We start from the raw sequence: 19352 nt of genomic DNA, 5'->3' as shown, positions 1-19352 counted from the left end.
GAGTCTTTTAATGAAATACATTTCTATGGAAATGCTTTTGATAAATCTTTATCATATTTTTGTTTTGGGACAAATTCCGCAACACTTTCATTTAAAATGTAACTCTGATTTTTAAACAAAGCATAAACAAGCCGGTCTTTTCTGGCCGTGATTTTGGGGATGTCACAGTTGGTATCAGAGCATTAGTTTAAGCGAACTAGGAATTTGTAGGATTTCTAGACTTAAACTTAGAATGCTAAGCGATGATTGTGAGGTGTGAGCACTAGCTTATTTTAGGAATTGTGCCTAAAATGCTTTTATGTACTAAATGCTTTGTGCATAATATGTTGTTAATTGTTCGGATCTATGGTCTGTTGTCGACCGGATCTGGAAACCTTATGTGTTTAGGATTCTAAACGTACGACTATGATATTAGAACTAGCATGTAAACATTTCGGAGTGATAAGGACGATTTAAAACGTCTATCCTAAATAAAGAGCTAAATTCACCTTATTCGGTGTATAGATCAAGATGGAAAGGACCCGTAGCGGAAACGTGAATGCAAATGGAGGTATGAACCAACCCCCAGTGGTTCAGCAAATACCTGTTGTTGAAGAAGTTGCACCTGATCCAGTCACCATGGCTGGAGTTCAAGCCATGATTCAGGCTATGCTAGCTGAACAAAGGGAAGAAATGAGACGGATGCTCCACGAAAATAGGGACGAACCTACCATACATGTTGAACCGACGGAGCCAGTTCCCGAGCCATCTGAGGAATGGAACTATAGCTGCCAAGTGAGTCAAGTAGGGACTCAAGGTGAGCAAAAGGATGGCCCAGAAGGGAGAAACAACAAGGATGGGCGGATGTACAAAAATTTCTTGGGTGCGAAACCACCAAGTCTCTCAGGAAGCCCAAAGCCTGTTGAGATTATGGACTGGATCTCCGAGATGGAGATGGTGTTTGAAAGCTACGACTGCAGCGAGAAGCAGAAGACTGTCTTCGCTGTGAGACAATTGAAAACTGGAGTCTTGAGCTGGTGGAAGCTATTGGCAGATACAATGCCACGGGAAGAAGCTCTGAAAATGTCATGGGATGAGTTCTTGGAACAACTGAAGGCGCAGTACTGTTCAGAGATAGACCTGATTGATCTGAACAACGAGTTCCAAAATTTGAAGAAGGGGAGAATGAGCATCGATGACTATGCTGCTGCATTTACGGAAAAGATGAAGTTGTTTCCATACCTAGTGCCAACCGAACTTTCCAAAATTGAGAAATTCGCAAACGGACTGCCGGCTGACTTTGGCCCAAAAGTCAAGATGGCAACCACTCTGAAATCAGCTGTTCGAGCAGCTAAGAACGTGGAGACCCAACAAAAGGAAAGAGGTCTGCAGAGGGCTGAGGTTGGTGAGAAACGGAAGTTCAATGGATCCTCGAAGTCCAACAAGAAGAGTAGATTCTCGAAGTCTGGTTCGAGGGGAGGAGGATCAGAAGCGAAGTGGTGTGACAAGTGCAAGAAGAAGCACTCTGGGAAGTGTGACGGAGGGGTCACTTGTTACAAGTGCGGAAAGCTTGGGCACTACGCCAATGAATGCACCCTCAACCAGAAAGCCTGTTATGGGTGCAATGAAGAAGGGCACATTTTGAAGGACTGCCCGAAGAAGAAGGAGACAGGAAGACCCAACATACAACCGAAGCCGAAGGCGAGAGCCTTCCAGATGACGCTCGAGGCTGCAAAGGAGGCAGCAGACGTCGCTTCAGGTACCTTTCTTGTAAATGGTTTGCCTGCAAATATACTATTTGATTCCGGAGCCAACTACTCCTTTGTGTCGCATAAATTTGGTGGGAAATTAGCATTGCCTGTAGAAAAAATTAGATAATGCCCTGATTGTAGAAGTTGCCGGTGGCAAATTCGTACCTGTTAGTAATCGTATTAGGAACATCGTCATTGACCTAAACGGAAACGAATTCCACGAAGAGCTATTACCCATAGAGTTAAACGGTTTCGACATCGTTTTGGGTATGGATTGGCTTAGCGCCAACGATGCTGAGATTCAATGCCGAAAGAAGATAGTAAAGGTAAACCCACCCGGAAAAGAATCATTTATGGTGTATGGGGACAAACGCAGAGTGAATTCTGGAATCATCTCCCTGATGAAAGCCAGGAAATGTTTGTCCAAAGGATGTGCATCATACTTGGCATTCGTAATCGATGCCAAGAAGGAGAAGAAAGAGGTGCAGAATATACCGGTTGTGTGTGATTATCCGGAAGTCTTTCCCGAAGATCTTCCCAGATTACCACCTGATAGGCAAGTGGAGTTTCGTATAGACTTGTTACCAGGAACAACACCGATAGCAAAGGCACCTTACCGATTAGCACCGACGGAGATGAAGGAGCTCATGACGCAACTTCAGGAGCTGTTGGACAACGGTTTTATTCGACCTAGTTCATCACCCTGGGGAGCTCCGGTGTTATTCGTGAAGAAGAAGGACGGAAGTATGAGAATGTGTATAGACTACCGAGAGCTGAATAAGGCAACGGTGAAGAACAAGTATCCATTGCCGAGGATTGATGACCTATTCGATCAGCTGCAAGGTTCGAGCTACTTCTCAAAGATCGATCTTAGGTCAGGATATCATCAGCTAAAGGTGAGAAAGCAGGATATTGAGAAGACTGCATTCAGAACGAGATATGGACACTACGAGTTCTTGGTTATGTCATTCGGGCTAACCAATGCTCCCGCAGCATTCATGGATTTGATGAATAGGGTTTGTAAACCATTCCTCGATAAATCCGTGATAGCATTCATCGACGACATTCTCATCTACTCGAAAAGCCAAGAGGAGCATGGCAAGCATCTACGGGAAGTATTAGAAGTGTTGAAGAAGGAGAAGCTTTTTGCAAAGTTCTCCAAATGCGACTTTTGGATACGGGAAGTCCAATTCTTGGGTCATGTTGTTAACCAGGAGGGAATAATGGTTGACCCCGCAAAGATCGAGGCTGTAATGAAGTGGGAACGTCCAAAGAGTCCCACGGAGATTCGAAGCTTTCTAGGATTAGCCGGATATTATCGACGATTTATCCAAGGCTTTTCTTCGATAGCTGCTCCATTAACAGCTTTAACTCATAAAGGAGCTACATATACGTGGAGTGAGAAACACGATGAGGCATTCGAGAAGCTAAAGAAGAAGTTATGTGAAGCACCGATACTTTCTCTACCCGATGGAGTCGAAGATTTCGCGGTTTATAGTGACGCTTCTGGAGTCGGGTTGGGTTGTGTTCTGACCCAAAGAGAAAAGGTGATAGCATACGCATCTCGACAATTGAAAGAGCACGAAAAGAACTACCCCACTCATGATCTGGAGTTGGCAGCGGTAGTATTTGCCTTAAAGATATGGAGGCATTACCTCTACGGCACGAAGTGCAAGCTCTTCACTGATCATAAGAGTCTCCAGTACCTCTTTAATCAGAAGGAGTTGAACATGAGGCAACGACGTTGGCTAGAACTTCTCAAGGACTACGACTGTGAGATACTTTACCACCCAGGTAAAGCAAATATTGTTGCTGATGCTCTCAGTCGGAAAGTCAATCTTGAAAGGAAAAGGCCAAGAGCGTTAAGAATTGAAGTCGTCTCGACGATTGTGGAAAGCATCAGGAAAGCTCAAGAAGAAGCTTTAGAGAAAAATGACCGAAAGGAAGAACGTTTGGGAAGAACGAAAATGTTGGGGTAAAACATGGGTAGATGCAATAGGTGATGTGTGATAAAATGATGAGAGGCCTCGATGTTGATGTTGTTGATTCTGTCATCTAGCGGAGTATGGATGACGACCACGGACTCTTCTAGACAGTCCAGTGGAACACTAGCAGGCTCGCAACCTGTAGGTGTTTGTGAACGATATGTTCACCGGTGTACTCCATCCCCCACATGGTTGCCTTTAGGACATTTATTGCTGAGGAATCCCCTTAGCAGTAGTATCCGTCCCGATGATGATCCTTAGGCTAGGTCCCTTATGATAGGTGTTTAGGGACGTAAAGTGAGGATAACGGGAACGGGTAATCGGGTTATTGTTGATCGATGAAATTAATAAACTTATTTATTGTGGGTTGAAAACCCTATGTGCTCACCAGGCTCCCAAGCCTGACCCACTCAGTTTTATGTATTACAGGTAGTGGCGCATGAGCATAGGTGTGATGTTTTGGACGAGGGATTACGGATATAGGCCTGTAGATATGAAATAATGTAGTAAGGCTTATATTGTACTGTTTATGCTTTTGATCTGTACGAACATGACATCCCGAGTCTTTTAATGAAATACATTTCTATGGAAATGCTTTTGATAAATCTTTATCATATTTTTGTTTTGGGACAAATTCCGCAACACTTTCATTTAAAATGTAACTCTGATTTTTAAACAAAGCATAAACAAGCCGGTCTTTTCTGGCCATGATTTTGGGGATGTCACATCTCAACCTCAGAAAACCCTAGATAGTCTCCTTTTCTCATTCTTGTGTGTGTTTGGCCTTGTGAAGTTTGTTTTGGAGCTTAAAAGCTTGGAAGAAGGAAGGAGAAGCTGGTGAAGAGGAACTTCAATATATTGAGCTCATAGATCCGGGATAGCATCATCATTTGTGACTCTTTGAAGGTATAAAGTTCACAACTTTCCTCAAGTATGCTTAGATCTAGTGTAATGATGTTTTGGACCCTTTTAGTCCCCAAGAATGGATCTTTATGACTCAAATTCATTTATAATCCTAGGGTTGCCACCTTTGATGCTAATGGTGTCCCTGCATCAGTAAAGTTTTGATCTTTGAGGTCTTAATGGGTTCGTGCAAGAGTTAGGACCACATTTATGGAAGTTGATTACTATTTCTTGAGATTTGGAATCATGGGGACATGAAAAGTCACCAAGTCCATGACTTTATGACTATAGAGGTCATAGATAGCTTGGATTTGTGATAGGATAGCATGGCTTAAGCATTAAGTGCTTAATGGCCCGTTTTTGAAAGTTGGACGAGAACGCCCTGCATAGGTGCTGGGAACGCATTGCACTCCCACTAGGGCTCGCAATCTGAACCAATGAGGAATGCCCAGCATTCCATAAGGGAACTCCCTGTGTTCGTGTGATAGTGGGCCTTAGTGGATTATTCTTTTGGGCTAATAATGGACTTTATTGTATATTGGATTTGAGGGAAGGCCCATTTGGGAAGTTGGGCCCAATCTAGAAAATTGGGCCATTAGTAGGCTTGATGGATTTGGGCCTTTATGTTATGGATTTGGGCCTAGGTCATGGGTCCATTTAGATCATGGGTAAAATAGTAATTTTACCCTAAGAAGAATTGCTTGGATTTTGACTAAGTGTTATTTGGTAATGATAGCAGAAGACTTGTGGGAGCAGCCAATAGAGATTCCTTACCGAGAGATTCAGCAGTCGGCTTTATGAGGTGAGTTTTCCTCCAGTAGGAACGGGTCGAAGGCACCAATGTCGGCCCGTTTATGTATGTTAGAATATGTCGGACTTAGGTCCAATGTCAGGGTTAGCCCGATGTATATGTTTACGGACTTCGGTCTGATGTCGGGGAAAGCCCAAGGAATGTTTGTGTGCTCGATGTCTTTGTGATTCTTGCATGTTTTTGTTTATGTGTTCTGGGCATCGGTCTGATGTCCGGGCAAGCCCAAGGAATGTTTAGCTTATATGTTATGTTTATATGTTCCCGGCTTTGGTCCGATGTCGAGGCAAGCTCGAGGAATGTTTATACGTTTATGTTATGTGCTTATGTTATATGCATGATGATATGTTATATGTATATCAGATTTCGGTCAGATGCCGGGTGACTCCCGATGTCGGGTGGGGCCCGATGTCGGATTCATTCGATGTCGGGCGGGGCCCGATGTAGTGTGAAGTCCTAATGTATGTTATTATGTGATTATGTGTATGATATGTGGTAGTTTAGGGAGACTTACTAAGCTTCGTGCTTACAGTTTTAAGTTTTGGTTTCAGGTACTTCCGCTAGTAAAGGGAAGAGCCCAGGATGACTGCATGGCACACACCACGGCTTTTAGCCTGGGAGGAATCACTCTGATGTTTTGACATATGATTTTGATACATTGACAGATGTTATGATATTTTTGAGATATACAATTAATGTCTTTTTGATACTTATGGTTTTTATTAATGAATTAAAATGAAATTTTTGGGATGTTTCAGTTCTCACCTAGAGAACGAATGTCACAAAGACGGTCACCAAGACGTGACGGCACCAAACCATATATTAGGGTTTCACCCTAATGTTGAACACATACTAATCTAATCTAGTGAATCCCTTCATTCAAGGGATTGTATTTGATCTATATATAAACAGATCCTTATCACCAAGATATCGGGTCTGTTATGTATTATATATTTACAGAGTATAACTACCTAATATACATATGATCACTAACATCATTGGATTCACGCCAACGCGGATCATTCTGGAGTTGGCGATGGCACTGGTGCTAGCGCTGGTGGTCAGCGTGTAATGTGTTTGACCCATCAGATAAAAAGGTGTGACCTTATAATCTCCCCTATCTGATGATGTCAAAACTAACCTTTAAAGAATTCTTCAGCTTTAACAAATACTCCCCCTGAAAGTGTATGATACATCATCATTTTGTTTATCAACAGTAGAAGCAATAAGAGCATCAAAAACAATCAGTGTATCATGAGTTGCAGCGAACTGATAAATGATAAGGAGATTATAGATTGTTGATATCAGCTCCCCCTTAGATTTGGTTCCACTTAGAAAAGCAACATTTGAGTTTTTCTCCCCCTTAGATGTGTAAACTTCTTTCAAGAGTGTCTGCTATGAATGATCAAGTAACAATGTAGCAGAACTAGACATTTGTAGCAAAGCATTTATCCCCCTTTTTGATAGCATCAATAAACACTACCTTCTTTTTTGATTTTTTGATTTTTTTAAGAAGACAGTAAGCAACCTAAAATAAAAATAAACATCAAATAAAGCTAAAGGATATGATAATTGTATCACAGTATTGTGTTGTTGCAATAGTAGATGATATACATAGTTTTGTGTAGTCTCATTACTGTATGGTTTTATATGTTGAATCATTGGCCACTTATTATAAGAATAAGGGCGAAAGTGGATAGGTGCGTGTAATATATCACAGTACATGATATACCCATCGGCACAAAGTTTCAAGTCCTTATCAGTGTCTAGCATCTGAAATGGAATCATAATACTTTAAAGAAGAATTTAAGGGCAAGAATGGGTTTGTGTGTGTGATAAAGTACGGTACATAGTCTAACCATTGGCACATATTTTTGAACTTTTATCAGTGTGTAGTTTTACACAGTGAATCATCAAGTTCTTATAAAGAAGACTTGTGGGAAAGAAGTAGGATGTCTCAATCATGCTGAGGTGAAATTAACATGAATCATTGATAGTGATAACCCATCAGCAAGAAGTGGTTCAATCGTTACATCATAAAGTTAGCTGCAATATAGAATCAAAGATTCACCATTAATTCATAATGGTATCATGTCATACCTCAGTCTAGGAGGTCAAGGACACGAATAACCCTTTGTCATTTAAGGACCAGACAAGTATCTCTTACGCTGATGACTATGCAATCAAGGTAAGCCATTAGGAAATGCTTGATATCTCAGCAGAACATGAGACTTGATGTATACGGCAAGCATGCTTCCAGGTTTAGATGATGCTAGACAATTAGTGTGAGTGGTTGACTCAATGTCATCTCAATAGATGGTCTCACTAATGATATACTTAGAGAGATTTAGGCACATACAAAAGGATGCTTCTAGAGACATTATTTGTAAAAATTTGCATACTTGGTGCAAGGCATGCCACCATCAAATCATGAAAGGTACAACGATATTTAGAAAGAATGACCATACCTGATGAAGTTTGTAAGAGAAAATTCCATAAATCAACCAGATCCAAATAACTTTATGACCATTTAGTCAATTTTTAGCTTGGTTGCCTTTGTCAAATTTCCATATGCTTATGATTCAATTGTTTGAGACACTTTGTAAGCACAATGTATGATCATAATGACATTTCTCATCGGTTTCATTAAAATGGTGCAATGAAATTGCAAATATTGAACCAAATGTGTATTGACACATTAGGTAGACCGTCACCATGACCCATTTGAAACTATCTAAAAACATCATATGATCAAACAGTCATGTTATCTCTTGTTTAACTTCAAATCAGTTCCTAAAATCAAAGAACTTTGAACACACAATAAATGCATAGTTTTTAGGAGCTTTAGGGGTAAATAAGTTCTAATTTCATAGATAATTCAAACACTAGACACCACATTAAATTTGTCCCTCGGGGATTAATAACCTTCTTCTTTTAAGAGTGTCTGTTATTTTGTGAATAATCAAGTGACAACATAGAAGAACTAATCATGTTTCTCCCCTTTGGATAAATAACCTTCTTCTTTCATCTTTGTAATAGTCATCAGACCTGGTGGATGATAGTATACCAAAGTTTCTTCTTCTTCTTTTGATTTTCGTGGATTCTGAAAAATAATTTCTGACCTTCTATGAGCAGATCTTAGAACAAATGTTCTAAACTGCTCTGATAACTTGAATATATCATAAAACCCGCTCTGATACCAACTGAATGTTTGTATCGATTGGATACACTCAAGTATAAATAATGAAGAGCAAATAAAGAACAAAAGAACACAATTGTCACAAAGATGCTTTCACTATGAAAGGGGTGTTCTCACCAAGAGAACGAAGGTCACAAAGATGGTCCCCAAGACATTGACGGCACCAAGTCGTACATTAGGGTTTCACCCTAATGTTGAATATATACTAATCTAATCTAGTGAATCTCTTCATTCAAGGGATTGTATCTAATCTACATATAAATAGATCCTTATCACCAAGACATCAGATCTATTATCTATTTTCTATTTGCAGAGTATAACTACCTAATATACACATGATCACTAATTTCATTGGCTTCACACTGACATTGGTCATTTTGGAGTTGGAGTTGGCATTGGCGTTGGCGCTGGTGGTCAGCGTATAATGTGTTTGACTCATCAGATCATAATATGTGACTTTACATTTTTTATGCATAAATAAGAAAAGCCTAAAAAGATTTTATTTTTAGTTATTTTAGTGTCTAATTTTCTACACACATAAAAAAATATTCAAAAAAAAAATTAATTGGAAAAAGTTACATGGGATGAGGAAATTCTTACTTTCGATAGGTCTGTATAAATTGAAAATGAAAGTCCGAAGAGGCCGTATCAATAATGGTAAGTTCAGTGATAGTTCTCATAACTAGGGGTTGCAAAACACCGTGAGCTAAGATGTTGGCTATAAAAAATAAAAAGAATGGTGTGTCGAAACACTACATGGGCGGTAATAATAGTTTCTGAATTATTTTCTTTTGAATGTTTAAAAAGAACCTTGATCGACAAGTATGGACCCACAGAACATGGCCCTATTTGTTAAAACACATTACCCTCACAGTAATAGAGAACCTTATATCATATCCACACAACCAACAAAGATATATATATATATATATATATATATATATATATATATATATATATATATATGGGTGTGTGTGTGTGTGCAAACTTTGATTGAAGAACTCAAAGTTGAAGAAAAAGATACAAAAACTCAAGTTCAATCAAATCAGAAGTCATCTAAAAGACAAATCTGGCAAGTGAATCCATTTGTAATATGATATTTGTTGTTCTCATAAAAAGAGAAAGCATAGAGCTCTGACCCCTACGGGTGGGTCGATTGCTTCGGCGAAAGCTGATTTCATTGTGGCAAGTTCTTAAGGATGAGTCAAGTCTGGTTCTTAATTGTCTAGTCTTGAGGACATAAAATTCTGAAATGTGATATTTTCTCTTGCAAGGCTAATTAAGGTATAAAATTTAAATAAAAGTTACAACTAGTTTATTGGTTTACACCGCTGAGCTTCTTCCTGAATTTGGGATTCTGTGAAAGATAGAAGGTATTGCAATGGTCACCTAGGTAGTGATTCCATTGGAGCTTCCTCGATGTAAGGTATGATCATGTGAGAAGGAAAAAAAAAGTAAAAGAAAAGTAAAAAAGAAGAAAAGGAAAAGGAAAAGGAAAAAAAAAAGTGAATTGTTTTATTTATTAAAGTTCGATTTTTTACATTCCTTAATTCTATTTTAGTTTTTATTCTAAGTTCTTCTTAGGTCATCTACATCTTTCCATTTTGTTCATAATATTTAATATTTTTATTAGTTGAGGGTAAATAAGGTTTAAGCTTGGGAAGATTTGAATAGATGTCATTTTATGGATCTTCTAGAGTAGTTTTTATTAGCATTTAGCATCATGTTTACGCATTTTCGTGTGCATTAGTTTCGAGTGGAGAAGTGATTTGGAAGCAGCTTGGATGCATTACAGGTGCTTAATGAAGCTAAAACACCTGAGGAAGCTGGAAGTTGGGTCGGATTTGCTAAAGTTGACGAGTTTGCGTCTAAAACGCGTGTTTTTTAGTTTAAGCGATCCTGTTTTTCACCATGTGATCGTGCTTTTGATCGTGTTTCATTTTTGTAATTTTCCCAAGCATAAATCAAGTTTTGAGACCTCGAAGGACTTATACGATCGTGTTTCTCCATAAAACACGATCGTATATTTGAGTTGCATGTCAGAAATACAATCGTACTTCATTAAATGGGATTTTAGGAGATTTTAGGCAAAAACACGATCATGTTTTTCCCCTTACACGATTGTGTTTTCTTGTTTCTTACTCCGGAAGTTAATGGATTACATATAAATTCGGCCTCACTGATCAGTTTGAAGCCTAGACGTTCCCAGACGAAGAAAACCAGTTTCACATGATTTTTGAGTCAATTTCTCTCCTTTTACATCGATTCTGAAGATCTGAAGGTTGTGGATCATATCATTCTTTTAGTTTAGTAAAGATTAGTCATTTAATTCTTCTTTTTTATTATTCTATATCAGATTTTAGCCATGTCTGGCTAAACCCTAGATTTCAGTTTTGCATAGACTAGTACTTTTCATGTAATCAATCATTAGACCTGGTTTTTGATTTGTGATTCTGTCTATATTTTTCAGTGTTGCACTTAATGAATGTTTGATTTTGATTCTTTTTAGCCCGATCACCTATTTAGGGTTTAATCATTCTAGTTAATCAGATAATAGAATATGTAATTGTTCTAGTCAACTGGTAATAAGTAACAAATATCAGATTGGTTCCATGTTGGGATTTAACTCTGATATAAACTGAAATTTCATATTTTTATGTTTCCGAGCTTGTGAGAAGTATTGAATATTGTTGGGAATTTTACACTAATCATAATGTTGCATTATTGAATTTAATTAAGAGCTTGTTTAATTAGATTTATTAAAAAGTTAGGGTTAATTGTAGAGCTTGTTTTGGTTAACTAATTAAGTAAAAAAGAATGTACTAGAGCGTATTGGTTGTTCTCAGTACCAGCTTAGATAGAACGCATCTTAAATAACCAGGTAAAGGTTGATTGCATGATTAGGAAAGTTGCAGCAGAATTGAATTTGTTTTTATTACTGAATTTCATTTAGTTATTTTCACAGCTATTTAGTTTTTAATTATTAATCAAAAATACACTTTTTACATTTTCTTTTTTATGACTATTATGTGCCTTACGCAAAGAGGCATTAACCATTAAGTTATGTCTCTGAGGAGTCGACCATGCTTCCCTGTGCTACTCATTAGTGCATTCAAACATTGATAATTTTATCTGCTTAAGATGCCCGCAAAAACGTGTTAACAAGATCCCTTGAGATCATCATTTTAAGATCAGAGAGTGAAAACAACGGAAATGGGTAATTTAGTTATTTGTTGGGTGCGAAATATATATTTAAAAAGATTATAATTATACTATTATGGGTTGAAAACCCTACATGCTCACCAGGCTCTCAAGTCTGATTCACTCAGTTTTTTTGTATCACAGATAGTTGTACGAAGGTTTAGGGATATTGATGTTTGAATCTGCCAAGAGACTTAAGGAGTTTTAGGTCATTTAATAAATTGATGTGTAGCTTCTAAAGACTAGTTTATGCTTATATTTGTGTATCAGTTATGACATTCCAAACTTTTAAATATTAATAAAAAAACATTTATTCGAAAATGTTTTGATACTGATATCATTTCACATTAATAACATTTTGGGACAAATTCTACACTAATAAAAAAAATACTGTGTTTTAAATAAATATAAAGAAAAAATAATTGGTCTGAAATTAAGATGTCACATCAATCAAATCAAAAGTCAAAGTCAAAGTCAAAGTCAGGACTTACAAAATGTTTTGGCCGCATTATTTTTTACAAATAGTAAGAGTATTGTATATTTGTATGGAAGAACAAGTTAGAAATTGTATATTTTTTAGGCAATTAACCTTTTCTTTAAACCCAAAGCAAGAGAAACAAACACTAGAGTACAAACTTTAAAACAAAGCATTTTAGACTCCAAAATCAGAAGAACGGTTTCAAAACCTAGAATTAAAATTACCAAAATCAAAAAACATATTGAAGACAAGTAAATTACGATATAAGAGGATAAAATGTTGCCATTTAGTTGAAATACCAATGATACTAAACATTTCCAAAGCATGTGTCGAAAGATTTTTTATTCAAAAAGTCAGATTTAAATCGAAAGAAAATACATAATATATTTTTCACACTCCACAAGGATATTAGCTTTTTTTGAATGATGGATGTATTAAAGAACGAACTAGCAAGATGTCAGAATAAAATTATAAAATACAAGTATAAAATAGAGAGTTACATCAATCAAACTAACTAATAAAATTAAACACAATTAATTGGATATAATTACCGCTTTAACGTCTCTTCTTCACATAAACACAATTTTAGCTAATTTATTTAACCAAATATATTATTTAAGAAACGAGTATAATAACTTCAAATAGCAATAAGTAGCAAACACGTGATATAAAGGGACAAAGGGATATCAATTACCGTGTGGGGTGTTTGCTAATTATTAGTTAGATAGTGTCGATCATTAACTTTGTCCTCTGTTTCACAATAATTTCTTTTTATATTTTCAAATGTTATTCAACAAGTCAATACAATGGTTAATAACGCCAAACCTTTCGGTTAATAAATTAAGGATTTAGGTCATTTTTAGTATCGAACTTTTCTAAATATTTTATTATACTTTGTTTAAGTTATCATGGTCATAAAACTTATTTATTTTTAGTCATGTTTGTTAATAAATTAAGGATTTAGGTCATTTTTAGTCACTGAACTTTTCTAAATGTTTTATTTTGGCCATTATTTTGTTTAAGTTATCATTGGTCATGAAACTCGTTTATTTTTAGTTATTTTTGTCACTCTAACCGGTGATAGCCGGTATATAACATTGTCAATATTATAATTAATCATTGAACTTTTTCTTAGTGTTTTATTTTAGTCACTCTAACTTTTATTATCATTTATAAAAAATTAAAAAAATTAAAAAAATTAAAAAAAAAAAAAAAAAAAAAAAAAAAAAAAAAAAAAACTATAATTTTTTTTCATTTCTCCACAACTTTACATCAATTATTTTAGAATAAATTATATGAATAATAAATTACAATAGTTTTTTTTTTTAATCATTGAAAACGTTCAAGTTAAAAAAAATAATAATGACTAAATGTACACCTTACCGTAAATTACAATGATTATTCATATAATTTACTTTAAATAATTGATGTAATGTGGAGAAAAGAAAAAAAAAATTGTAGTTTCTTTTTTAATTTTTTATAAATGATAATAAAAAACTAGAGTGACAAATAAAAAAAATTCAATAACCAATAATAGCTTAAACAAAATATAATGATTAACATAAAACACTTTAAAAGGTTCACTGACTAATTATAACCTTAACAAATGTCGTTCGATTTTATATACATGCTATCCCATAAATTAACGATGATAGTTTAAACAAAGTATAATAACCAAAATAAAACATTCAGAAAAGCTAGTGACTAAAAATAACCTAAACCCATAAATTAACCATGGTTAATCTTTTTACAAACTCTTGCAAGATATCAGAAAATATGATTCATTCTTTTTTATGCATCTTAGCAAGTATCATGGTCGTAATACAACAAATATGTTAACAAGTTATCTTGTAGAATACTAAAAAAAAACATTTCAACATTTAAAGATGTCAACATAAAAGCTACACGTCAACATTTTCACTGCCCCTTCCAATATTCCATTACTTTTCTTCATGTTCAAAATCACCATAAAGAAAGAAGCATTCAACTCATTTCAGCAAAGTATAGTAGTATATAATAAAGTCACCATCATTATATGCACATAACCCTACACCATTCTACCTACCATCAAGATCCCACCGGAGCAATACCTTTCGCCTTGGCGGCAGCAGACGCCGCACTGGCGGCAGCCGCGGCCGCAGCTGCCGCTGCCGCCGCCGGATTTGGTGTCGAAGGCGGCGGCACCCGCTGAGGTGCCGCCACTTGCTGCGGTTGCTGAGCTGGCGCGTTGGCGTTTAATTGAGCCAAAAGTTCTTTAATCTGTTTTCCGGATAAAGTCTCGTGTTCCAACAAGGCGTTAGCAAGGGCATGGTGTTCTTTACTGTAAGTAGTGAGGATATTTCTGGCATTATTATATGCTTTTTCCAAAAACCCACGCACTTCTTTCTCAATCAAAAGTCTTGTTTCAGTGCTCATTGATTTCCCATTATCATCATAATTATGAGCAACAACACCAACTTCTTTACTCATTCCATATTTTGTCACCATTTCTCTTGCAAGCCTTGTAGCCTGTTCAAGATCCGAAGAAGCTCCTGAAGTCACTTCATCTTCTCCAAAGATAAGCTCCTCTGCAACTCTCCCACCCATACAAACATCCAGCCTGGCCAGCATTTCTTTCCGGGAAACACTCGTCTCGTCTTTTTCCGGCAGCTGAGCCACCATCCCGAGGGCCATTCCGCGGGGGACGATGGTGGCTTTGTGAACCGGGTGGGCCCCGTCGGTGTGGAGCGCCACCAGGGCGTGGCCGCCTTCGTGGTAGGCGGTTAGCTTACGGACTTCATCGGAGATGACTGCGGATTTCCGTTCACTGCCCATCATGATTTTGTCTTTGGCAAATTCGAGGTCCGCCATGCTTACCGATTTAGCACCGTCCATTGCCGCCTTGAGTGCCGCCACGTTCACCAAGTTTGCCAGGTCAGCACCGGAGAATCCCGGTGTTCCTCTCGCAACCACCATTAGATCGACATCATCCGCCTTTAAGATCTGTTGCAATGAATTGAAACGGTTTTTTAATTTTACTCTAAAAAAGAAAAAGAAAAAGGAAAGGGCAAAACGGTCATTTTACCTTTGACATGTGAGACTCCATAATCTGGCGTCTGCCTTCAACATCGGGATTGGGGACCACCACGCGGCGGTCAAACCTCCCGGGTCTGACCAGAGCCTTATCCAAGGACTGAGGAAAGTTGGTTGCTGCAATAACAATGATCCCTTCATTCTGTTTAAATCCATCCAATTCAACAAGCAACTGATTCAAAGTCATCTTCATGTATTGTTGATCCTTAGGGTTTCTGCTTCCACCAATGGCATCAATCTCATCTATGAAGATGATACAAGGTGAACGTTTTTTTGCTGCAGCAAAAAGATCCCTCACTCTTCTTGCTCCAACACCAACAAACATTTCCTCAAATTCACTTCCACTGCATGAGAAAAACGGGACACCCGCTTCTCCGGCGATTGCGCGGGCCAACATGGTTTTTCCAGTCCCCGGTGGGCCCACCAGTAAAACACCTTTTGGTAATTTTCCACCAAGACGAGTAAATCGCTACACATCACAATTCAATCAAAAATTAATTTCTTATACTCATGGGTAAATTATGTTTTCTCTTCTAATTTTGGTTCATTTTGTTGTTTTTGTAATGTTTTTGGTCCATGTTCCAAGAAAATGGTTATACATTTAGGACCAAAATTGCATAAATCAGCTATACAAAGGGACCAAAACTGACTCACAAAGAATAATCATTTTACATGGAAATGGAACCAAAAACATTACAAGTCAAATGAGGTTCAAAATCGCAAGAAAAAACTTTTTGGAACCACAACTGCGAAAACCAGCTATACTCAAGGACAAAAATGTAGATTATTTCATAATCTTGGACTATTTTTAAATTTATAAAAGTGGATTTATTTATTCACCTTAGGGTCACGTAGATAGTAAACAATTTCTTCGAGTTCAGCTTTTGCTTCATCTACACCTTTCACATCACTAAATTTTGTGCTGGATTCCATACTTGGCTGGACCTCATCATGAAGACCTAGTCCTAGAAGGATATGAGCAATATTGTCCATTATTAATAACAGTTGTTAAATAAACAGTAATTTGTTACTTATCATCATTTATATACACAAGGGTAAAATAGCCATTTACTCAGATTCAGATAGTTGATTCGGTCTAAAAAAGAAGCAGTTACAGTTTACATATAATTATATTTATAGTTTATCCATATAGGACTCAATTGCAAAAGATAAAGAAACAACCCTTGGTGTGCTTGATAATGTATAAAGGACTAGGGGCAAAAGTGTAATTAATACCTTTAGTGATTCCTCTATCCTCTATAAGTGCTCCAACACCAGACATGAGTAGAAAAGTCATGCCCAAAGCACGAACTGTACGCCATATCTGTTCTTTCAAATGTCCTCCTTCAGTAGCCACCATATGTATAGGTGCAGCAGCTGTTCCCAACACACCTTCTTTTGTAGATTTTCCAACATTTTTCAAAGCTGAAAATCCACCAATCATTTCTTCTTCATATCCTCCTTTCCCAGACCCTGCCATTCCTAAAATTCACAAAAAAAAAAAAATTAAGTAACATGGTTTTTTACTTTTTTATTCCATTTGTTCATGTTGACACTTACCTCTTTGTAATGTTTTGAGCAACTCACTTTCATCCAATCGGTCAACTTTGACCAGGGCTTTGACATATTCTTTAAGTGCTGAAGGATTTGAGTGCAAATAAGGCTGACTTTCAAATTGTCTTATCACAGCTTCTGGATCACTTTGATGATAAAGCTCCCTAAATGATGCAGCACTTCCTCTGTTGTCTGCATCACGTTCACGCATTCTTCTTGCAAAACCTCCACCATAGCTTGACTGAAACCTTCTTTGGCCACTTGCCACCTTGTAAACTGCAAATATATAATCAATTAATCACTCCATAGATTAAGTAACTAATATGGAAGGTTTATGAGTGTTTAACTGTTTATATATATACCTGTATCAGATACAACTGTTTGAGAAGTATTGTATGATCTGGTATACAAGCTTTTCAGAAGCTTCACTTGTGATTGTGGCCTTGAGACCTATTATATATAAATAAACACTAACATGGTGAATAGTAAAACCATTTGCAAAGTATATTAGTGAAAAACTCATGAAAGTATATTTGTGAATAAGTAAAGATGAAAGATGTATTTTTTAATCTCCAATGAATATGATTGATTTAGTGATAGAACAATCGGAGGCTATGTCCACAAACTTCATAGCTAACTAGAGGCTGATCTCCTATTCTGCAGCATTAAAAAAGTTCTCAACCAAACAAGAAAAAGAAAAGTGATGAAAGAAAAGAGGAATAGAGAAAGTTGCAATCAATCACAGACAAGTGTGTGCCCAGAATTGATATTTTGTCTTTTTACAACATTTAGGACCTACAATTAAACTATCCTAATTCCTAACACTTATTATATCATTTCATCATCAATTTTACCTAATCATACAGTAAGAACACGCATGGATTCATTTGATGGCTAAGCAAAGTATAAAGAAATTCAAAGACTATGTTGTCCAACAAAAACCGATTCTTAACATAATATTGCACGTGAGACCAAAAAGAACAATGATCATGAAAACACTTCAATTTCAGTACATCGAATCTGATGAATGTAACAAGACCACCAAAGAAACATTGATCAAGAAAACACTACAACTTTCAATATATAAGTATATACATATACATATATCAATCAACCAAATGTCCAACAAATTGCATCAATCTACAGCTACGTAACCATGTTGAAGCTACTCGAAGAAGGTCTGTGAGAACCCTAAACGCTCTTTCAGATTAGGGTTTTCTTTCTTTTCGTATGTAACCCTAACTGATTTCGAAGGAACGTTCAAGTGTAATAACCCATCCATATGCATAATTGACATGATCTAACCAAGAAAGATGAAACAGAGCAATTGTTGAAATAAAAGATGAAGGAAAATAGACCTGGGTAAGGAGGCGTTTTAGGCCCATCTTTCTCCTTCTCTTCAAATCAAAGGTCAGATCTTTGTCTCGCCCTTTCTTCCTCGAACAGAAATTTCAAAATAGATGCTTGATTCAAAGGCTGCGCGCTTTCAGCGAGGAATTGGTGGGTTTACGAGAGAGGGAGGGGGGAAGAGATGTCTTGAAGGGGAAACGAAAGATTGGATTTTTATGTTGTTTTAGGAAATCCTAATCCAATTGTTCGTTAAAGGGTTCATAGGCTGCTGAATAGTGAACACGCGTTGGTGCACGCCTCACCTAAGTATGCACCATTTTTAACTCTAACTCATCTTACAAAATTAAATCTTCCTAATAAAAATTTAAAATTATTGAAAATATATTTTTTTAATTATATAAAATTATAATCGTTGATTCAAATAACTACGTGTTACCTTATAATTTGTATTACTTTTATTTTATTTTTTTTCTAATATTATTAATTTAATATAATTAAAGTAAAAAATTTAAAATGAAAAATCAATAGATTGATAAGTGACATAACCAGGGCCGGTCCCAGACAATTTGGGGCCTAGGGCAAAAAAAAATTTAGGGCCCTTACAAAAAAAAAATTTTGTAAAGAAGAGCTGCACCTCCGGAAATTTTTATTAATTAAAAAAAACAATACAATTTTTATTAATTAAAAAAAACAGTACAATTGAAGTTTGGGGACTCCCCACCTACGGAAAAAAAAAGGCTTCGGGGCTGACCCCAGAAGCCAAAAAACCTAGCAACTATTAATACAAAAAACTAAAAAAACAAAACAAAATTAAAAGGCCAGAACATGCTCTCTGAACCTTAATACATAATTATAAACATAACAAAGAAACAACTAAATAAATTTACATTTATTAGCTTTTTTAGATGCAAATTGATCAATTATGAAATCAAGTTCAGTATTATCCAACAAATCTTTTTCATGTATGATATTATCTTCTTCATCTAAATCATTTTGTTGTGCAACATTATCTTCTACATTAGAAGAATTTACTTTTTTAACATACTTATTCATAGATCCTCTTTGAGAATCA

General features: G+C 36.5%; 1 protein-coding gene across 1 annotated transcript; it reads right to left on the bottom strand.

The window, feature by feature from the left end:
* Positions 1-14163: 14163 nt before the first annotated feature.
* FTSH4 (FTSH protease 4) lies at positions 14164-18553 on the bottom strand. Its single transcript, XM_079004297.1, has 7 exons — positions 18289-18553; positions 17293-17380; positions 16937-17206; positions 16613-16858; positions 16217-16341; positions 15369-15845; positions 14164-15286 (listed from the first exon to the last, which is right to left on the bottom strand). The coding sequence occupies exons 1-7, from the start codon at positions 18313-18315 to the stop codon at positions 14372-14374; spliced, it is 2148 nt and encodes a 715-aa protein (XP_078860423.1). The 5' UTR covers positions 18316-18553; the 3' UTR covers positions 14164-14371.
* Between the last annotated feature and the right edge of the window lie 799 nt (positions 18554-19352).

This window comes from Lactuca serriola, chromosome 6 (assembly GCF_051521515.1).
Source record: "Lactuca serriola cultivar US96UC23 chromosome 6, Lser_US96UC23_V15, whole genome shotgun sequence".
NCBI lineage: Eukaryota > Viridiplantae > Streptophyta > Magnoliopsida > Asterales > Asteraceae > Lactuca > Lactuca serriola.
Note: the sequence above shows the minus strand (reverse complement) of the source record. Positions and strands in the feature narration are given on the sequence as shown.